Source organism: Dermacentor andersoni, chromosome 6 (genome assembly GCF_023375885.2).
Source record: "Dermacentor andersoni chromosome 6, qqDerAnde1_hic_scaffold, whole genome shotgun sequence".
Lineage (NCBI taxonomy): Eukaryota > Metazoa > Arthropoda > Arachnida > Ixodida > Ixodidae > Dermacentor > Dermacentor andersoni.
In genome coordinates this window covers 102381479-102402504 of record NC_092819.1, presented here as the reverse complement: position 1 = coordinate 102402504, position 21026 = coordinate 102381479, and the positions used below count along the sequence as shown (strand labels likewise).

Below are 21026 nucleotides of genomic sequence, written 5' to 3'. Positions count from 1 at the left end.
GGAACGGCGCCCGCCATCGCTGCAGCGATTGTCTGAAACCGATCGAAGCCGCGTGCAGCGCTGACAATTGAGGCCGCGCTGTGTGGTTCCGAATATATATATATATATATATATATATATATATATATATACACTCTCTTCTCTGTAGGCGCCAAGCACCGATGGGATCGACGGGATTTACGAACGTGCCCCTCCGAACTAAGTCGGTCCTCGGAGGAGCTGCGGAGCAATGCTGACCATTACGACTCACTTGTTGAGGGCGGCATTGCACGCTGCAGTCATGCATGCAAAGCGATCTAATGGGCTATCTGTCCCCTTGTACATCGGTTGCTGGGAGGAGAACGAGGAAATATTATTAAAGAAAACTGGTGCGACCCGATGACGTCTACTAACTGCAAAGCCAATGGAATATGAGTTTAGTGTTAGTGTGCGTTGGGTCACGATTGCTTTATTATTACTATTATTATCTTTTGCCATTATATTCCACCTTGTTTATGTTTCTTTCCTAATCTATAGAGTTGTGCCCCTTGATTCCGTCCATCTGAAGGCTAGTCTGCGTCATAACCGTGTTGAATAAAACTTTCTTCAAAGCAAGGTGTTTCGCATCTCGACAGTTCTGGTGCCATTTTGTTTCATTGCGCCAATTGCGTTTTCGAGGTTATCCACGCATACGCAATACAGTCGGGATAACCTTCTCTTTTCACTTTCTTTCTTTCTTGCCTGCTGTCTTTTATTTTATTTTTTTTGTCCGTGTACATCGAAGCCGACGATAGTCGCACCTTATCTTTTGCATAACACACGCCGCGGCCGCATCAAGATAGAGCCTCAAGAATTCGCATTACTCAATCCACTCGTGGTTTTGGAACGTAAAATCCCAGATTTAAAATATATATATATATATATATATTGTTCACCATAGTTGTGGCGATTACTAAAGCAGCAGGTGTGCCCGATTGATTGCGTCATGACGCGAAGCTTGTCCTGCTGGGGTCGTGAAACTTGTTGCGTGAAGGCTCTTGGCTGGTACACGGTAGCGAGTGAACAAAAGTAAGCGGGCCGCTGTTTCTTCATTCTTTTCCCAATAGCTGTGCCTATAGCTAGAAGTCGACACCCTGTACTCTCCAGAAAAAAAAAAAAGAAATAACAAAACGAAGCAAGTCGGCCACAATACATGTTCGCTCATTGCACAAGCGTTTCTCTTTTCTTGTTTCATCCTGCCGACAATGTTGCGAAGTCTAAAAAAATATAAGAATAAACGCGTCATTTAAAAAAGCACAGAGCAAGATATACTGCAGACCGTGGACATTTCATATGCGGCGCTGATTCTTCAAGGCCCGAGTCTATTGACATTTCCGTGAACTTCAGTCAGCGCTATAACACAAGCCTTATCGGCACGTTCAAACCGCTTTTTATAACCTTTTAATGCACTTTTGCATCGGGATATGCTACAGTCGGTCCCTCACATTTATGCGGCCAACGCGCCCACCGTAGTCTCCCTGCCATACCGAAAAACCGAAAGGTCGTTCGACGTGCATTGGAAGCGCGATCTCCAATATGGTGGACGTTAGGACGAAAAAGCTGGACACCACTTAACGCGTCACATTAGAGAGCTTTAGATTATGGGACGCAAGTGGCTTGCGTACGCAAGAACTAGGGGCCACGGTACTGCGTCTGGGTCTGCGCACGCGCAGTACCGTCGCCTCTAGTTCTTGCGTACGCAAGCCGCTTGCGTGCCCTAATCTTAAACTCGATCGAAGCTCCAGGAGTCGACACTTCTACAAGTCGCACACAAAACGAATCCGGCCCCGAAGCGTGGCCAACTCCAACCTCAATGTAGCTGCCGGCGAACGGGATCCGTTATGTCGAACGCTCGAGTCGGACACGCCGGTGCTTCTGCTTCGACCTCGCACTAACGCGTTTCCAACAAGCGCAGATAAGACTGGAGAAAGCGGGAAGCCATAGGCGGTATTGAGAGCTTCGCGGTGCTTCTTCTTTCTCCTTTTATTCCCTTTACCCCTTTCCCCAGCACGGGGTAGCCAGCCGGTACTTACACTGGCTAACCTCCCTGTCTTTCCTCCCCTTTGTCTCCTCCTCCTCCTCTTCCGCGGTGCTTTCGTGACAGTTTATACGCCCCTTATTCACGTGCGTGGCGGTTGGGAAGGGGAAGAGAAACCGCGTTGTGCGTTGAATGGGTCGGGCGTCGACGCCACCAAGCCGGTCAATGGCGATTGATAACTAGCGTGACCGCGGCTCCCGTCCCCGTGAGCCATCGGCGGCGGTCGTTTGCGGGTACAGATCGTTCCCAGCTACCTGGGGAAAAAAAAAAGAAAAAAAAAACTGCGGCGTCTGCATTAGCCACGCTCTATTGACCGCCAGTGTGAGTAATTAGGCGGCGAATCGCCGGACGCCCTTGGTCAGTCAAGGGCGAAGGAACGCAGCTCTCGAGCCGACGACGCGGCCACGCTCTTCGCGTTTCCGCCGCCATGATCGCGTTCACGTGGTCTCCCGTGCCACTTTGCCTCAAGCTTTTCCTCTTTTTTTGCGCATTAACTTTTCGCACTGGTTTTCACTTTTATTTGGGGGGGGAGTGGATGGGAAGGGGCTTGTCTACTTGCACGCCGTATGCAGCGTTTCTCCTATAGACAATTCGAGACATTGCCTGAAGATGAAGCTTTAGCTCCGGTGCTCCTATCTAAATACATGTAAAAGGAGAATTTGTTTTTCTCGGCAACCACTGCACCAAATTTGACGAGGTTTGTTGCATTTAAAACAAAAGCTTAAAATCTAGTGACTGTTGGTTTCCAATTTTCGATTTAGATTGTTAATTTTTTATTACAAAATTTTCAGAAAACGAAGCTATCAAGTTTACAACTCTCTAACTCAGCAAGCGAAAAAACTACCACAATTCTGTGAATTGCATCTCGTAGTACGTCTAAAGCGGACAAAATTGACATGTTACACATGAATCTAAAAAATTTGAGTAATATGTAAGTACAGCTTTTCCATAACCCTTGTACACTACGTAACAAACTCAGGTAAAATATAAATTGACATATCGAATTTGTTCGCTTTGAATGACCTAATGGATGCCGTTTACAGAACCGCGATATCTGTTTTCGATGCAGATCTATTAACTTATAAACTTCATGCGTCTATTTCTTTCAAACTTTCGGATTTTTGAAAAAAAATTTTTCATAAAATTCAAGCCCTAAATCTAAATTCCGCTTCCAACAGCCATTAGAATTTAACATTCTTTCTCAAATACAACAAATTTCATTAAAATCGGTCCAGGGGTTATCTCAGAAAAGCGTTTTTGCGTTTTACATGTATTTGAATAGGCCGCGTCGGAGTTGGGCCCGAGCTAAACCTTCCCCATAAGGCTACACACTATAAATGTATGAGGGCCTTAGTCTGTAGACAGTCTATAGACTGCGGAATATAGATAGACTGTAGACATTTCTCTATTGGCATTTTATAGACAACAGTCGATAAAGAGTGCGACACCCGAAGTTCATGCATACTAAAAAGATTTTCCGCCAAAAACAACACACACAAGAACGACGACGACAGCATGGTGTTGTCTTGGGTGTGTTGTTTTTGGCGCAAAATCTTTTTAGTATGCAACATCACCAACCAGCCCATCAGTTAACTCTTCTAACGTAAGTTCATAGTTTGTCTATTTATTAGTCATTAAGATGTGTTTGCAGAAAGTTTACATACTTTATAGACATATGTTTATAGACTTCTATACACTGTCTAAATATATTTGTAAAGGTATGTAGTCCTAGCTTTAAGGCGAGCCTTCCTTTGGTTCTTCCCGGAACTATGTGTTTATGCCTGTCTGGGCGAATTAGCTCCACCGATCTCGGAGTCGGTGCAATAAAAGATGGTGACTTATGAATAATTAGTGAGCCGATCCCGATACCAAAGCCCGATATTTATCCCCGCGCAAAGGTACTGATGTGCTTTGCAACGCGGGTCAATCTCAAACACAGTGCAAGGTCACGGCACCCACATAGCGTGAACCGACGGAGCTACAACCAATAAGTGTCACTGGCAGCATATTTTAGCTCGTCCATAGCGGGAAGCCATCACTTGACTCAGACAGCCAGTATTCGATGGCTTCCGCCGCTTCTTTCTTTCAAACGACTTTTCTTGTGCGTTGATTAGGTCGTCAAGCACAACGTTGAGGCGCATAATTTGCAGCTCGACCTGCGTGGTCGCTTTCGTGGCTAATGATCAGTGCATATTTCATAACTAATGAGCACATCCGTTTTTTTTTAATGCTCTTGCAACATACAGCAACAAATTCGCAAGCGCATTTTCGTTTCCGCGTTCGCTTCTCTACGAGGCACTTGCATGACTCAATCTTGCGACGTCCAATAGCGTTGTTTCCGAGCGAGCAGGCTTTGACTTGTCTCCTGTCGTTGCCGACAGAGCTGAATCCTCGAGTGGCCTTGAAATTCGTGCCTTCACCACCGGGCGTGGTAGCGATCATCGGAGATGTTGCATAACGTTGGGCGTGAAAAGCATGCGTTCCGGTTCGTGCCAAGGTTCAGGACATTCTCTCTGTTCCTCGCCAGCTTCGCATGATCGCAACGAGCCTTATCGCTGAATTATCGAGCAGGTAATGCGTAATTCTGTGCGTGTAATGGCGTTGAGTACAACTGTGCGCTTTCAGTTCCTTATCTGCCGTTCAATAATGCTGAGTTCTCCCACTAATTCGTTCAATAATGGTGATATTCCCTCCGTGAGGGCCGGCCGTTCGATATGATAGCGCATCCTCTTTCAGTTTCAGATTTCGGCTGTGGCATTCTGATTTATATAGAGGCGGAGAACACCGCTTTCCTCAAATTTCTGTGGGCCCTTAGGAACCGCGATACGTGAATGTGAATTGAAAGCGCTCGCCACGATGTTGACAGCCCAGATGTTACTTTTAGGACATAAAACTTGCTGCGAAAGTTCTTCATTATTACCACTAAGCTTTGCTCAGAAGAACCTTATATGCAGCTCCACTGCTTAATGCGTTACGGGTCTGAAAGAACAGAAGGTGCTGTCGGCTGTTGTCTGCGCTATACTGAACAACGGATTTATGTTTGGCGCAGTGACGCAAATGTCTGGCGCAGATGTGCAATACATTCCATCCCCAAAGCTTCACACTAAGTTAGTACGAACCTCCGCGCTTTCTCCGAACCAGATGTTGCCGTTGTATCTGCGTCCGTTCCTGTCTTCACATTCCAGACGCGTTTAATCGGGCCATACAGGTCAACAACAGCAGAGCCCGCTATCACTTGCAATGGAGTCATCTTGCAAACATACTGCGACTTTCTTCCGTTTGTTTTCGCTAGCGCAGTTCTTGTCGTCAAAGATGCAATTGTGCGCACCTATAAATGAAATGCGTTCGCTAAGTATCACGAGGGAATTAACGCACGAAATGGCGAACAGGAATCTCATCATTCAAGCCTGAGCTGCTGTACTGCAGACCCTGCGCCCCGACAACTTCGTTCCCAAATCTAGACCCTATGTTTATTTATTTTGCTTTCAATAAAGACATTTGCGTCCCCCCCTCCTCCTCTTTTTTTGTTCTTTCCTAAACACCTTCCCTGGGTAAGCTGCAAGGTGTGACGTCGCGATGCTCCGGCGACGCTGCCATGAATAATAATAATAATAATAATAATAATAATAATAATAATAATAATAATAATAATAATAATAATAATAATAATAATAAATGCGTCAACATTTTCGAAAAGCATTATTAATACACGCGGCATAGTTTAAGCGTAATAATGATAATTCTGGGGTTTCACATGCCAAAACCCTGATTATGATTATGAGGCACGCCGTATAGTGGAGGGTTCCGATTAATTTTCACCACCTGGGCTTCTTTAACGCGCATCTAACGCAAGACACACTGTATACCCGGCCACTACCGGAATGCGGCCTGGATCGAAACCGCGAACTCGAGCTCAACATCGCAACGCCATGCATATACCGCCGCCGGTGTATATAGATATATCAATAACATATAGAACAACAACAACATAGATAGCCAGGAGTGAGGTAGGTATGTAGCATTGGCGTTTACTTTAAAGTGAAGAATAAACAGAAAAACGCGGATAAGATGACGCGGAGAACCTCGGCCCATCTACCATCGTGGGTACGTGCCCTTTCTGATAAACGATAACGACGACAACAACAACAACCACTATAAAGATGCAAGCGGGAAACAACACTTTTGTTCGCAGATTGTTGTTCAAAGCGGCGAACAGTGGGGAACCGTACAACTGCCGTCTGCTGCTCGTATTTCCTGCTCTATGCGCCGCCATGTTCCTTTGTTCACAAACATGCAGTCCTGTCTGTATACGACCCTGCTTCAAAATAACATCGCATCGAAGCGGAAGCTTGGAGGCCGGATCTCGCTTCATATAGAGCCGGCCTCGGGTTTGAGCACACGCCATGTTTTGACAGCGGACGGTCATTGCGCAGGGACAGCTGCGTTCACGTGATCGCTTTCCCGATTGGCTGACGTCAGCCGCTGTGACTTCCGCTGCAGTGTATTATTTTGAAAGGCAGTGCGAAGTTGCGCAAGGCCTGGAAGGGCACGAAGCCGTTATGTCACGCTCGTTCTCTGACGGCCAGAGAACGATGGAAGCACGACGTCGCTATTCCGAGCGTTTTGTTGCTGGTCGTGTATGTGCAGTTACTTTTTAGGATTGCTGATACGTATACATTCGAAGTTGTGGAATTCTACCACACGCTTCCTGCAAGTAAAAGGGTGACACTTAACAATTACGAAGGCTGGAAAACACGTACGGGACATTTTAATCTGACGCTAAAGTTGGTCGCCAAATGTTGGACGTGCCGTTCAAAAATAAATTATCGTGTTTTACGTGCCAAAGCTATTGTATGATTATGAGGCACGCCGTTGTGCGGGACTGCAGATTAGTTTTGGTCACCTGGGGTCACCTTTTGTATAACTACAAAAGTGAGAAGCAGGAAGATAACGGAGCGTGGGAACGGTCCAACGACACGCTTTATCGAGATGCTTTATATTAGCCGACTGGCGCACAAAATACGCAAGGACAGTACAGTAAGCTCAGACGAAGCACTTTGAATGTGTTTTACTGTCCTTGTGTTTTATCGCGCGCTAGCCGGCTAATATGGAAAACCGACAGGCTGAAACTGAGTTTCTCAAAATCAGAATTAAGGTATGTCATCTGGGCTTCTAGATATTCCGAACTGCGGTATATATATATAGCTTATTCGTACCTTATTGTACTGGCGTCATTTGCGGGAATCTTCTGCACCAGCTAGGTACGTACGCAATCGCGGCCTGTAAGGGTACACGTGTCCATATAGTCGTGTGGCAGGCTACTTAAATCGATTGGTGAAACACCGTCGGAGAGAGCTTCCGCATCGTATACCAGACCGTGCGTGACCGGAGGGAAGTGTGTGCGAAACGCGTCTTTTTTTTTTTTTTTTCCTGCTCGATCGAAGCGCCTGGAGGAGAGCTTTTGTGGTGGCGGTGGTGCAATAGCAGCGTCGACCACGACCCCCGAGAGCACGTGCAGCGGCGGAAAAAAAAAAAAAAATGCCGTCGGAGATGGAGACGCCCGGAGCTGGCGATTAATCGAGCGATGTCGGCGCGCACCTGACCTTGACTGCCGAACGCGTAAAGCTAGCCTTGCGACCATGCCAACAAACGAGACAGGAACCGGCCTTGAGTCATTGGCGAATGACGTGCACGGGCCAGGAAAGACCATATAGCGCTCCCTCGCCTATACATATGCGTGACCGGGCGAAACCCCGCTCGCTCTACAGTTGGCTCGCCCGCCACATTCGCCCGACACCTGCGCGCCCGGTCTTGCGCGTGTGGTGCCGCGCCTCGCTTGTGTCAACTCTACGCCGACTTGTCCACGGAGTAAGGTCGCTTGCGTTCTGATGGCCCCGTTGTAGAACTTGGTGGGCCAAGACGTCGTGCGCTGTGATGAGCGATGACGGATAATCTCTTCTCGCAGCGTTGCCAGCAAGATTCAAGCCACCTATAGGGACCGCTTCGCATGCCCAAGAACATAACGGTACGTTGATCTAACCCCTTGCTTGTTGTCTGTGACTTGATACGTGAGCCACACTTGAATTTGCTGAGAGTGCATGCATCGTTTAGTAAGGCATGGAGGGCAGTGCAGGTTCAGTCGGTAAACCTACCTCTATTTGTTGCGCTTACTAATATCGCAGGTGAATCCCAGGAAGACGGTTTGTTAATCGGTGTATTCAGCAATCTCCGCATCTTGGTCATCTAGCGAGTTGCAGTTCGAGGGGTCCGATCGGCTGCTGTCAAACTTCGCTGGCTCCGTCCGCAAGACACCACGTAGGCGGTCTTGACGTGAAGATATACGCGGCGAATTTTTGTATAGGCAGCCATTGGGGCAGCAGCGGAGGAATTGAAGGAAGCGAGAGGCGAGGGTTCTATCACTTCGATTCCCACATTCTTTTCCCTGCTTCCAATACACTAAAACTCAAATTTCCAAACTCGTGATTACTAGCCAGTGTGCCCAAACGATTGCCATTTCGCCACTAAATCGGTAGAGCCCACCCTGCGCAACGACTCGACGCTATAGCGCGTGGTGCATTGTTCCAAGAGTGACGCTGTGGCGCTCTCGACACTCATCTAGCGGTGGAGCGTTTCTCGCGCGCACGCGCAAGAGAGAGAGACAGAGAGAAAGAGAGAGAGAGAGAATAGAGGGGCGAGCGGCGCTAGCCTGCAGGTCGCCACCGGTTGAGCGGGAGTTTGGAGGCTGGTATCGCAGTTGATTGTTCCGTTAGTTGGGAGGCATTGTTTCGTGCGCGCCCGCCCGGCCTTTGCAGGTCAGGGCGGAGGGTCATCCAGGCGGAACCAGCGGCATCTCTCAGCCTTTTGGCGGGCGCCACCGTCATCGCCTAGCGCATGCTTTCCTGTCCTAGTTGCCGACCGACAGGATCCGGTATGCAGCCGGGGGTTCCCCCGGCAACTTGGTATATACTCTACACGTACCAACTCGCGCGTGCGTGTGCAACTCGGCCCTCGTCTGTGCACACGTGTGCTACCCCCCCCCCCCCCCTTCCCCCGGTGAACTATGGGGTGAATATATATGAGTCTGTTCTGTGCGAGCCATGTGGAGAAGGGGCGGGGGAGGCGGTGTTTACTTCACGACTTGCGCCTATTGTTAGTACGTGCATGCGTGCTAACACTATAACACCAACACGCGCCTTAGCGAGCGATATGGCACTCATTATATGTTACATGTTCCTCAAAGCGTTGCTTATAAGCTCTAGGACTCGGAATTTAAGCACACGCGAGCCGTCTATATAGTGAAGTGTATGCAGGCCGCGTGTTGGGATGAAAGAGCGCATGCGCATCGAGGTCGTTTGCCACCGAGCATGCAGACCGATGCATGAGATGTTATCGAAAGCCCAATACTTTCCTTCGATGCACGCCAGTATAATTACGAGCTATTCTTGAGGCAAGTCGCCCAGCCGACTGTTAGCTGAAAACATTATAAATTCAATAGCGTGCAGGCTGTCTGCGGTAACGAATGTGGTAGTCAGGGGGTATTGTCTTCCGTTCGACACGAGTAACGTACTGTACGCGTTCTTCGTTCATTCACATTTCCGACGCATATCATTTCAGGACAACTCGAGATTCATTTACATGCCTCCTGTCTGCTGCTGCCTAAGCTTTCTTTTCAACCCTTTTATTCTTAGTTTTTTTTTTCAGCGTATGCAAAGACGTGCGTCTAGAGTACGAAGTCTTTGAACTTGTGAATGAACTTCGATGGTGTTGTAAATCTGGGCAGCTAATTTCGCCGGTTCCTTAACTCATCCCCTGTCGCAGGCTGTCTATACTGGAATCATATATCGGTATAACTGGAAGAATACTGGACTGTAAAGGAAATGGCGCTCTCACACACGCATAGTTTTACACCGTTGCACTTGCTTTTCGCCGAAGTTTTGGGCCATAAGCAATCACCGAGTTTCAGCTCACACCGGGATTCACCTGGTGAGCTGTGGACATTTAATAATTGCTATAACAGAACGCTGGACATTCAAAGATTAATGTTGTGGTGTGTTCCCGAAAGGAAAAGTTGTCATTCAACTAAGAGTATAGCATGAAGCAACAAATGCTCCTTGGAAAGAAAGCTTCGCATTTGAATAAAAAGAGAAAAAACGCCCGTGTCCCGTGCATTGGGGGCCCGTTAAAGATCTCCTGCGGTGGTCAAAATTAATACGGAGACCCGCAGTACGGCGCACCTCATAGTCGAATCGTTATTTCGGCACGTAAGACCCCAGAATTCATTCATTCAGCTCCTTCCTTTCGCCTCTCCACTCTGTTGCTTGCTTGATCATTGATTATCCCCCCTTCTCTCTCATCTGCTTTTTTCCCCCTCAGCGCAGCGTATACCTGGCTGCATGGTGTAGGCGCAAGCTTACCTGCGCTGTGATCGCTCTCTCTCAAAATTCTGTACCCGAAATAAGTTACGTTGAGCGTAGTGAAACAGTTTGAAAGGTTAGACGTCCCGCTTGCCCAATATTTGTACGTGATTCTCCTTCGCCCGTTTTCCTTTCTCTCTTCTTCTGTTTCTGTGCGTGGTGAATTACGAACGACACATGTCCACTATTACGCGAAATAAACAAGTCTCTTGATCAAGACGTGTCCCAATTGGAGTTGCCAGCAGCTATAAAAGCGCTGAAGTCCGCGGCAACAGCCATCGACCTTGTAAAAGAGGCTCCATGCACGGTCTCTGCGTTCCTGTCGTGACGTTCTGGACGCATAAAAATGCTTATTTATTTATTTTCTTTCTCTCCCGACCTTCAATATTTAATCGCTTCAAAAGTGCAGTTTACGTACAGTAAAACGTCAGCTCAAAGCGCGTTTGCAATGCACGCAAAAAAAAAAAAACACACACACAATAATTATAAGAAGAAAGCGAAGATCCGTTGCATTTGTCGCGTGTCGAAAGAACACCTCCAGAGATCAACACAATATGACAGATGCGCGACGCGAATTAAGGCGCTGGTTTGCTTGTGGAAAAATACCGCGGCAAAGTCTACGGTGGCCGAGGCTTTTGTCTACGGCGAGTGGAAAAGTTTTCCTTCCTTCTTAACGCTGAAGGTTCGCGACGTTCACGCCGAGGCTCGGGCACGGTCACAGCTGTCACAACCACGGCTGCTGCTGCGGCCGTTCCGTTACGCAAACGATGACGTTCATCAGCCCCGTTCGTGCGCGCACGGGTGGGCGGCGCGCGAGGCTTAAAAAAAGCGGCCGCGCGAGCTTCGTTGCTCTGTCGACGGAAGGAGTGCGTAAAACCATTGTTTCCCGGAATGCGCGCGCGCGCTGGCTGTCAGTGGCCTCTTGGCGAACCAGACGTCAGCAGCGGCATTGGCGTCCTTGCACTTTAAACGGGGTCACTCGCCAGACGAACGCGCCGGGGTTTTTTCGAACAGATGTGTGGCACTGCCGTTATACGCCCGCTCTCTCTCCCGGCTCCGAAACGATATGGTTTTGTTGCATACGTGCGCGGGACAGAAGCCGTCTGACCGGGCCGAATTGACGTCCCTTTGAAGCCCACCGTCGACCGACCGACTTTGCCGTCGCAGCGTCGTCACACGGATTAACCAACACGCTCGTCGGGAAACTCGGCCGGGGATACGAAAGCTTTTCCACGGAGCGTGAGTTTCGAATCATTCAAGTGCCGGAGCCCCACCCCTGTTGTTACTGTGCAGCGGTTGTAACTGAGCGCGCGCTTACTTGGGAAGGTTTTCGTTGATTTTGCGCCTCGTCGTTAAGAACTCGACCACCCTGCATTCTCTCCCTTTCGTGTTTTTTGTCGTCTTTCCTTTTACCACTTTCGACAGATGTTCAAGTGTCTGGCGCGTGCTGGACAGTTCTATTATTCCTTTTTGTTTTCTTTTATTTATTTATTCGCTTCTGTTTCCACTCGGCTTAACTTTAGAATGAAATTAAATGTAAGCGTGAAGGTCGGGGTTTCAGTGCAGATACAACGAAACCGATTTATGGAACGGGCTGTCCATGATCCATCTTTTATAGTCTTCAGCTAGGTTGGCCAGTCATGTGGTGAGGTCAGCAGCTTTTTTTCCGCTCCTTTTTTTTTAACCAATATCTCAATCTCTGTCTCCTCTATAGGGAAGCAACCCGAGCGTATCCTTATATATAGCTCTCCTTCCTTACCCGGAAATTCACCCGTTTCTTCGGCTTCCGCGAGCTGTGGAATTTGGATGATGCAAGTGCAGTCATTCGCGCGTAATTAAATTTCTCTGTGCGCTTGTAATTTTACTTCTTGAAATCACCGCGTAGGTGTTTGACGTTGGAAATCGCGTTGAAGAAAGTACGTCAGGGATGTCTTTCTCAAACTGCGGCCCTAGAACTTCCGTAATTCCCTATGCAGCCTTCAAGGGACCCGCGGAGACAACTCCAGTTACCGTACATTTTTTGTTGATCACCGCCTGTTGAAAAAAATAAAAAAAAAGGAAAGTCGGAGTGAGAAGTTTAAAGAGCCTATTGTGAGGACATGTAAAATGTCATTCGCCGAATTTGGTCGTGATGAAGTAGAAAGATTGACGTTGAACTAGGTTTCTGCAACGTTGGATGTGCTTTAAATGTACGCCGAAGGCCACCACTGCGATGGTTTGTGCTGGTAGTCTTTCGGCGCCCTACGCTTTCGTTCATTTGGAGAGAAAAGGTTTATTATTACCGGATAACATGACGCTCAAACTTCAGTTTTCTTTCTTAAATTTCTAGCCCAAATCTCAGTGCCGATATACGTCAATGTGACGTCACAGATTTCAATGTATTGTCTCGTATTTGGGTCACTTTGGCGCAGGAAAGGTTTTCGAAACTTGCTAAATGTTGAACTTGCAATGCGACGTAGCCTTCCTTTACATATATAAACACTTAGATAGTGCCGAGTAAGTGCTGTCTAGTATAGTCCAAGACGTAAACACCCACTGTAGACGTACAGCTTAAAATTAGTAATTGTACTGCTGCCAGTGTGACGTTACAACAAGACGGTGTGGTAACTTTCCGGTGGCGTCACAATGACGTCAGACGACGGTCGCATGGAGAATACGTCGGAAACGCGCTTCACTTGGTTCGCGCTGCAACATACTCCTGGCAGCCAAGAATATAACGTGTTTCAGCTGTTACAGTAGCAAAGATGACGTTTTCCGCACATATCAATATATATATATATATATATATATATATATATATATATATATATATAACTAAATTCGCAATTTAAAGGAATAATTTAGAGATGTACAGCGCCGATGTATAATGTATATCTATGCAAGACCGTGTAGGTTTAGGGTCCTCTGTCAAACTCACTCCCTTTCTTTCATATCTCACCTGGGGTATTGCAAAGCACGCCTGTCGCTGGGCTAAGGCCTTCTCCAGAGAGAGACTCTCTCTCTCTCTCTCTTTTCTATGCATGATATGCGCATTGAAAACGCACTCGAGGGACTACCCTAACGCGCTGCCAATACTTCGAGGTATACGCGAATGTTTGAAGCTTGAGAGCCACTGCTTCGCGGAACGAAATGTAGCGTGGAATGTGGATAGCTTTAGCTTAATGACTTATAGAGGAGCCCGACGGCGCGAAATAACACCTTGCATAACGACCCAGCAAATCAAAAGACAACGCTGTGTATATTTAAGGCAGCGGATGACAGTATTTCAGGAAAACCAACGGCGTCATTATATCTTAAAAATAACTCAGTAGTTAAATAGTTGCGGAAATGTTATTGGCCAAAAATCATCTGCGTTGTGTTGCGCACAACTTATTTTGTGTGTGTTTTTATGGTAGGACAGCGAGTCCTTTCGCAAACATTCTAACGGGAATTTTTTCATAATGTTTTCCGACAAGGATCGTATTCGTTAAAGTGAAAACTTTCTTTCTTTCTTTCTTTCTTTCTTTCTTTCTTTCTTTCTTTCTTTCTTTTTCCTTTCTTTCTTTTTTCTTTCTTTCTTTTTTCTTTCTATTCACAAGAAACCTAACTAGGCCAATAGTCCGAGGCTAGTAAAGAACCATTGGATACGTATAGTTTAAAAGTGGTAATCGTACAGCTGTAGTAATGCCCAAGTACACATACGTTAAGACTGCAAAAGGAATTACAAAGTGAAAATTGTAACCTTATAGAAAAGAAAGAAGAAAACTGACACAGACATATCAGTTAGCAACAATAAAGGCTAGATAAAAGTACAACAGCGCAGCGATGAGAACTGGCAGAAGAGCAATCGAGCAAAGTCAGAGTTATAACTCCGATAAAGAATGAAGCGAGAGAAAATGCAAAACACTATTTCTAAGGGATTAATAGACATTAAAAAAGAAAAGAACCCACAGTTGTTCCCACTGATGGGGCAAGACCACAATTGCGTTGATATTTGCGAAAGGACCGCGCTAGTTCAGTCATTCTAGGTTCAAGAGTACAAGCTGCAGCCGAATGTATGAACGTGCCTTAGACGACAGCTTAAAGAAGTTTAACATTTTTTTTTATCGACGATAAGAAAGTTGTCCGCCGTCTTAATTTTCAGTGGCGCTGGGATTCATACACTTTTGCTCAAAAGAAATTAACTAAGCTCTAACCATATGCACAACGACTAACTGGCAGATGAGAGTTTACATCGCTTGCGTTTCTGGTGTTTGTGCGGTGTCAGAAAAAAAGTCAGCTGAAAGCTGGTAATTGGTTCGAGATACTGTTATGCACTAGATTTGCGGCTTTCGCCTCCTTAATTTGTTTAACTATCTTAATAACTAAATTTGTGAGGTAAATGAATAATTTAGAGGTCTAGATCACTGATGTATGATAAGTATATCTATGCAAAACAGTGTAGGTGGAGGGTCCTCTGTCAAACTACGTGCATTTTGTTCCTGCGTTTACATACATTATGCATCATCGTGTTCGCAGCAGTCATAATTGAAAAAGCTTCAAACAGAAAGCAAGATGTTAGCAGTACTTGTCAAACCTAGAACATTTATTTTGTCTTCTCCATGTTTAGTATAGGGGTGTGCGATTATTCAAAATTCTCGAACAGCGAATCAAATGTCGTCCTATTGGATTCGGTCACCGAACTGAGTTGGACAATATGTCATACGTGCTATTAATAGAACATATTGCATAATGTGCACTGTGGCGAATACTACAGGACGTGTACGTCGTTTTGTATTAATGGTGAAAAAAAAAAAAAAGCTCTCACATTATTTGAAAGGACATTCAGTATTCGATCCGATTAGTTTCTGGCACTATTCGATTCGTATTCGATCCAGTCTCAAAAGTTGCTGTTCGCGCACCCCTAACATTTGGCACTCGCATTGGGCAGCGTGCCAATTTATTATGACCTAAAGCTTCCTCTCAGTATTTCACAAGAAATAGCCGCACATTCCTGTGACCTTCTGAAAATGTCGATACACGTTTTCACCACCTTGCACGCGAAGCTCTTGTGATCATTATGCATACCTGTCGACTGCACATGTGGCGCGAACACTCGTCAAACGCTTGAAAAAAAAATTCGTTGTTATATATATATATATATATATATATATATATATTTTGCTCGCGGTTCTCGGATATAACAGGAAATGCTGATCCATACTCGCCCGGTGAGTCATATTCTGCCGCAGTTCTTTTTTGCTACCAAATATATTGCTCGGGACGTCAAAAATACATGTGTGCAGATGACGGAGAGGACGTCGATATAATGCCTACGTATTATTCCCAGCAGCTCGATCATAAATCCTTTGCGCATTCGGGAGCTTGCTTGCTTGTATTTTTTTCTTTCCTTATTCCTTTCCTCCCTTCATTAAAGTTCTTTGTCTGTCCGTCTGTTATTCCTTTCCTCCCTTCATTTTTAACGCTTTCCTTTTTGCGGAAACGCAATGGTAACATTTAAAAAGAAAATGTTTGGAAACATTATATACCTATAGTTGGCTTTCACTGTTCCGTGACTTACACGTAGCGCCAGATTTGAAGCAAGGCAAATTTGTATGTGCATCCCTAGTTAACGTTTGCTATAGCGCAGACCGTCACAGCTTTTTTTTTTTTTTTTTTGGTTCTACAGCGAAGCTGTTAAGGGCTACTTTGCCCACTATCGTGTCCGCGTGAAGGAAAACAATCCCGAAGATAGTGCAATGCCGAGCCTACCCGCGGCGGAGGTGGCGCAGGCGTTAAACACTCCCCATACGTGGGCCGATCCCGAAGATAGTGCGATGCCGGACCGACCCTCGGTGGAGGTGCAGTTCGCCATTAAAGGGCCCACATACACAGCTTTGCTGGTCATCCTTCTTCACAGATTGGAAGGACACTGAGTTTTCTTTTTTTTTTTGTACTTGTACGCGTCTATTATCGCCTGTGTGTACCTCATATGTGCGTGTTTAATAAACAGTCGAATCCGGATATATCAAACCCACATATAACGAATTATTGTGCATAACGCGAACAGCGCTAAAATGCCCTTGAAAATTTTTAAGAGTGGAGCTGTTCTAAGCCGAGCCTCCGCCTTCCGTTGTCCGGTATCACGCAGGGGGGCAGGAGCAACACCCTCTAGCGAACTTAAGGCCTTCTGGCTGTACCCTCTCCCCTTGAGCTACGACACGCAAAAGAGGCCCACATAGAAGTTCCGTGCAGCGTGCTACGAAGCTACGAGCGGCGCACCTGTGTTGAAAATGAGACGTGGAAGAGCGAGTGGGCGACGACGGCGATAACAATTAGATTAGTTTCGGAAACCCCGCCGCTCCTTGAGTGCTAGAAAAGTCCTGGCATGCTGCGACATGCTTCCGAGCGGACTTTCTTTCTGGTCGTGAACCGTGCGTGTAGTCTCTGCGCTTGTGCTGCAATGGCGGTTGTGTGTCCGGCAAGCTTTCATTGCCGCAGAATGTGGATTATGTTCATGCCAGTATATGCCTAATAAGTACTGCGTTCCCAATTGCTGGAGCAATTGCAAATCGTGGCCGAAAAACCGTGCGTTCATGTTTCCGAAAGATCAATGACAGAATATTGGGTGTCAATGCTAAAGCAAAGAAGGGAAAAGCTGGAATTCTGCGGAATAAGGCAGCTGTTTCTTTGTAAATGGTTGCACGAATGTTTTGGATCTCCACTGCTAAACTCATTTGAGGTGTTGTAAATATGGTGAACTGCGGTGTTGCATGTAATAATGCTTTGAAAGCGAGATTATTCGTTTAGAGCCTAATCTAGACTGGAACAAATACATGTGTCCCGAACGTGAAGAAGGGCACACCAGTATATGGCCCCTGCAGTACGGCCTTCAGTATTCTCTGTTGCGCTTCTCGAGATCCACAAGCTTTTACGACCACACGTGACCTGACCGAACGACGAGTGCTAGTGTACGTGTTTGCGTGCATGCTGCCAACTTCTCATCTCTGACTACCTTTCCCACGGTGCAGGGTCGCCAACCGGACTCAGCCTGGTTACTTTCATTGCATTTTCCTTATCACTCTTCCTCTCTATTCGCCCCCCCCCTCTCTCTCTAAATACGAAAAAGAAGTTTGGCAGACACACTTAAGAGTTCTTACATGTGGGAATGCGAAAGCTTCGTAGTCGCTTTGGAGAAATGTTTTCGCTTAGGTATTCATTCGTATGTCGTCGTGCACGTTGTAAACTTGCACGGCATTCCTTTTTTGCGTTTCCTTGCTTCGTTTTCTGCGGTGGGCTCCCGTGGGCGACCACGTTTCACGGACGCTGTTCCAAGTAGACGCTTCGGAGTGCATCCCGGTAGACACAGCACCGATAAAATCCCAAGAGCGAGTGACGCGCGGGAGGCAGCGGCGTGACGTGTGCAATGACACACGCACTAGGTACACCTCATTGTGTACACCCATGATTTGATGTCGAGAGGGCATCGCAGTATACACAGCACCGATGAAATCCGAAGAGCAAGTGACACGTGGGAGGTGGTGACGGAGGCGGTGACGTGACGCGTGCAATGACGCACGCGCTATAGGCACAACTTTAGTCAACCATAATTGTGGAGACACCGCGGCGTAGGGGAAGCGTGCTCGACTCGCATCCAGAGAGAAATGTACCAAATTACATTTTCAATTCCATTAATTGTCTTTGTTTACAGAATCCTGCCTGACCAATTTGGCGTCAATCCATGCATATTTTGACGTGTTTTTACTCGTCGCTCCGTCGGCCATTCTTGGTGCTATCTTTAGGTCACGCCGTCGACTACAACGCCGGATTTTCACGTAATGGGGCACATATGGTACTTTCGCGTTAAACATAATGGAGGAAAATAACACGCACTCTTCGTGCTCTTTTCATCGCTGCGCACTCCTACAGCCCCGCGCGTGTGTTATACACCCTTTGCCTCTTGTATTGCAGGTGAGCCAATGAGCACAACAACGCAGGCGGGCACCACCGGGCTGTCGTCGTCGTTGTCGCACTGATAGCGGAGCGAAGTCCATGGGCAACCCCGATGAGGCGTCGGCGTCGTCGGGAAGCAGCCCCACGACGGCGGTCGGCTCGCCGCCCGCGGCCGACGCGGGTGGGCGCCACCCTCTGCAGCCCCTGCGGCCCGACGTGTTCCACATCTCCGGCACGAGGCTATCGTCCGAACCCGCCGAACGGCCACTGCAGCTGCCGTCGACTCCGCCGCCGGCTCCGAGTGCGGCGGCGAGGCAGGCCTCGCTCGAGAACGGCTCCCTGGCCACCGAGAGCTCGTTCACCGACCGCACCAGCAGCGACTCGACCAGGTGCGCTCGCGCGAGACACCGCTGTTCGGGGGAGGCTTTCTTAGGCTGGCGATGCATAGAAGCCCCCCACCGGTCCAGCTGTACGCTTGTGCGAACGAGGTCTTCGGTGCGACTCTCCTCGCTCGCTGTGCTTCTGCTGGCATAACAGAGTTGAAAGGAGAAGCGCTCCTGCAGGAGCTAAGATCTCGGCGAACGTCAAATAGAGAGAAATAGAAGAGAGGAAACTCCACCGAGAGGGTGGAGTTTCCTCTTAGACGGACTCAGTCTAAATTGGAAAGTTGGGCGAATTCTTAGGTTAACATCGTAGGAAACAAACAGCGCGATATAAATAGAGGGTAAAACAATAAGTCAACTCAGCCGCCGTGTTCGACAGTTTTACCATGAAGGATGCGCATCAGAAATTGACATTATGCATTGTTGACGTCAGGTGTCCCATAGGAGTAACGCTTTATTGCAGTTCAAACGATTTGTACGGATATTGAAGCATTTAGAGAGTATGTTTTGCATATTGTTGTTTGCTGCAAGAGAGCCCCGAGGTTTAAATAGTCTTATATCCATTGTGCTGGAAGCGTGCGAGGTCCAACAGCCCCACACCCTTGATCCCGTTTATATCTGGGCAGTCACTGCGCGTCACAAATGAAGACAATATCGTGTCGCGTGGCCTTCTGGACGTACTCAAGACGACCACTTCCATTATTATCCCTAGCTATTTGCATCGTGTACACTCGGCGTGTACACTTAGGACCGCAATCGCCACGAGCCACCTGTCTTTGTCAGCGATAACGGTGATGTTGTTGCGGAAAACTGAACAACATTGACGCCTAGAGGTTATCTGCGACATCCTTCTCTATCACGGTGTATGCCTCTGTATCCTTTGGCGTCGACAGACACTATGCATATTTCTACGCTGCGACAATCACACAACACGCCCTTTGGCGTCTCGCGCGCGCGCGCGCGCGCGACAGAGAGAGATAGGAAAACTGATAACGCCTGCATGAGTTCCGCTTTAGACATGCAAACGCGCACGCCTCTGCATAGCGAACTCCACTGCGCGATCTTTCTGCGGGATCGAGTTATACGCGACACTAGCTTCCGGAGCCGACGCGAAGCTTTCCTGGACGACGTCTCTTTGAATGGTCCGAGTTTCTTGAACGGCAGGTCAGTGGAATTATGTCTCTTCGAGCAGTCGTTGACTGAAACTGTATTGTTTACCACTACCTCTACATTAACGACCTCGACGCATATGTCCCCGTTACGAATTGACTCCTTTTTAGCGCTACTCAAATTTCTTGTATGATAAGCCAGCCTAATTTAAGCGTTGTCAGGACAAGTACATTATCCCGACGCGCAATCACACGGGAAATAACCAGGACTTATTTAGGCTAGGTTCACCTATATATGTCTTGGCAGGTCGACCTAGAGCCTTATTGTCCTCGGTTAATTTCACTTCCCTGGTTACTCTGCGGTGCTTGACAATTTCTTGACTAAGAGCACGTTTGTCCTTGTGCTGTAAGCGCCACTCACTTCCTGAGTATGAAGGGCCAATCACTTAACCTAACTCCACCCCTCACAACACTGCATGTCCTTCCTCTTTTAAGGCTACTACTCAGTGTTCCAGTTTGACTGGCCACCTCATAACCTAACCTAACCTGCCCTGGTTAGACACCTGACTGCCTGCACGTTCTGACTCGTGTTTTCCCGTTTACGTGCTGCGCAGCGTGCAAGAGACTGCCAGACCGCGGGAGGAGACGTCGACGGGTGGCGGCGGCGGCGGCCACGATGCCTTGCGGGCCCCGGCCTCCGCGGACGACGAGAGCCGACGCGCCGCGCACGGCCTCTGGTCGCACGACCTGTTCTCCGTGTTCGCCTCATTCTTCAGCATCTTCGGACTCTTCAGCGTCACCAGGTTCTCTCTGCTGGTGCATATTTATAAAGGTAAGCGGTGCGCTGCGCCATTGTATACGACGCCGCCATGAACTGAAAGCGCGAATAACGCGCGGGTGGAGGGGGGGGGGGGGGGCAGGGTGAAGGATTTTTTCGCTGAGGGACCAAAAGCAGCTTGCGGTGTGCCAAGTTTCGCAATGGGTTTTGTGACGATGATGACCGCATCGTCGTTAGGCTGCCTGCCCATGTTCAGCGTAATCTTCGCCACAAAGCGAAGCAAAAGCCTACCTCAGCCACAGGGATTCGAATTCATGTCCCTGCGCAGCTGGGAGCTGTATGCGCACTAACCACTACATGCGCTATTCTGCAGCT

The 21026-nt window shown here is 47.7% G+C and overlaps 1 protein-coding gene across 3 annotated transcripts in view; it reads left to right on the top strand.

The window, feature by feature from the left end:
• Nucleotides 1-21026, top strand: part of bdg (sodium-dependent transporter bedraggled) — a 173613-nt gene that overhangs the window by 131126 nt on the left and 21461 nt on the right. Inside the window, exons 1-3 of one of the 3 annotated variants that reach the window (XM_050171425.3) lie at nucleotides 11388-11709; nucleotides 18400-18770; nucleotides 20488-20705. In XM_050171425.3, coding sequence (XP_050027382.2) covers nucleotides 18481-18770; nucleotides 20488-20705 — 508 coding nt within the window. In that variant the 5' untranslated portion in view covers nucleotides 11388-11709; nucleotides 18400-18480. Of the gene's footprint in view, nucleotides 1-11387; nucleotides 11710-18399; nucleotides 18771-19767; nucleotides 19929-20487; nucleotides 20706-21026 lie in introns of those variants that run through there. The other 2 variants (XM_050171424.3, XM_050171426.3) reach the window with 2 other exon arrangements.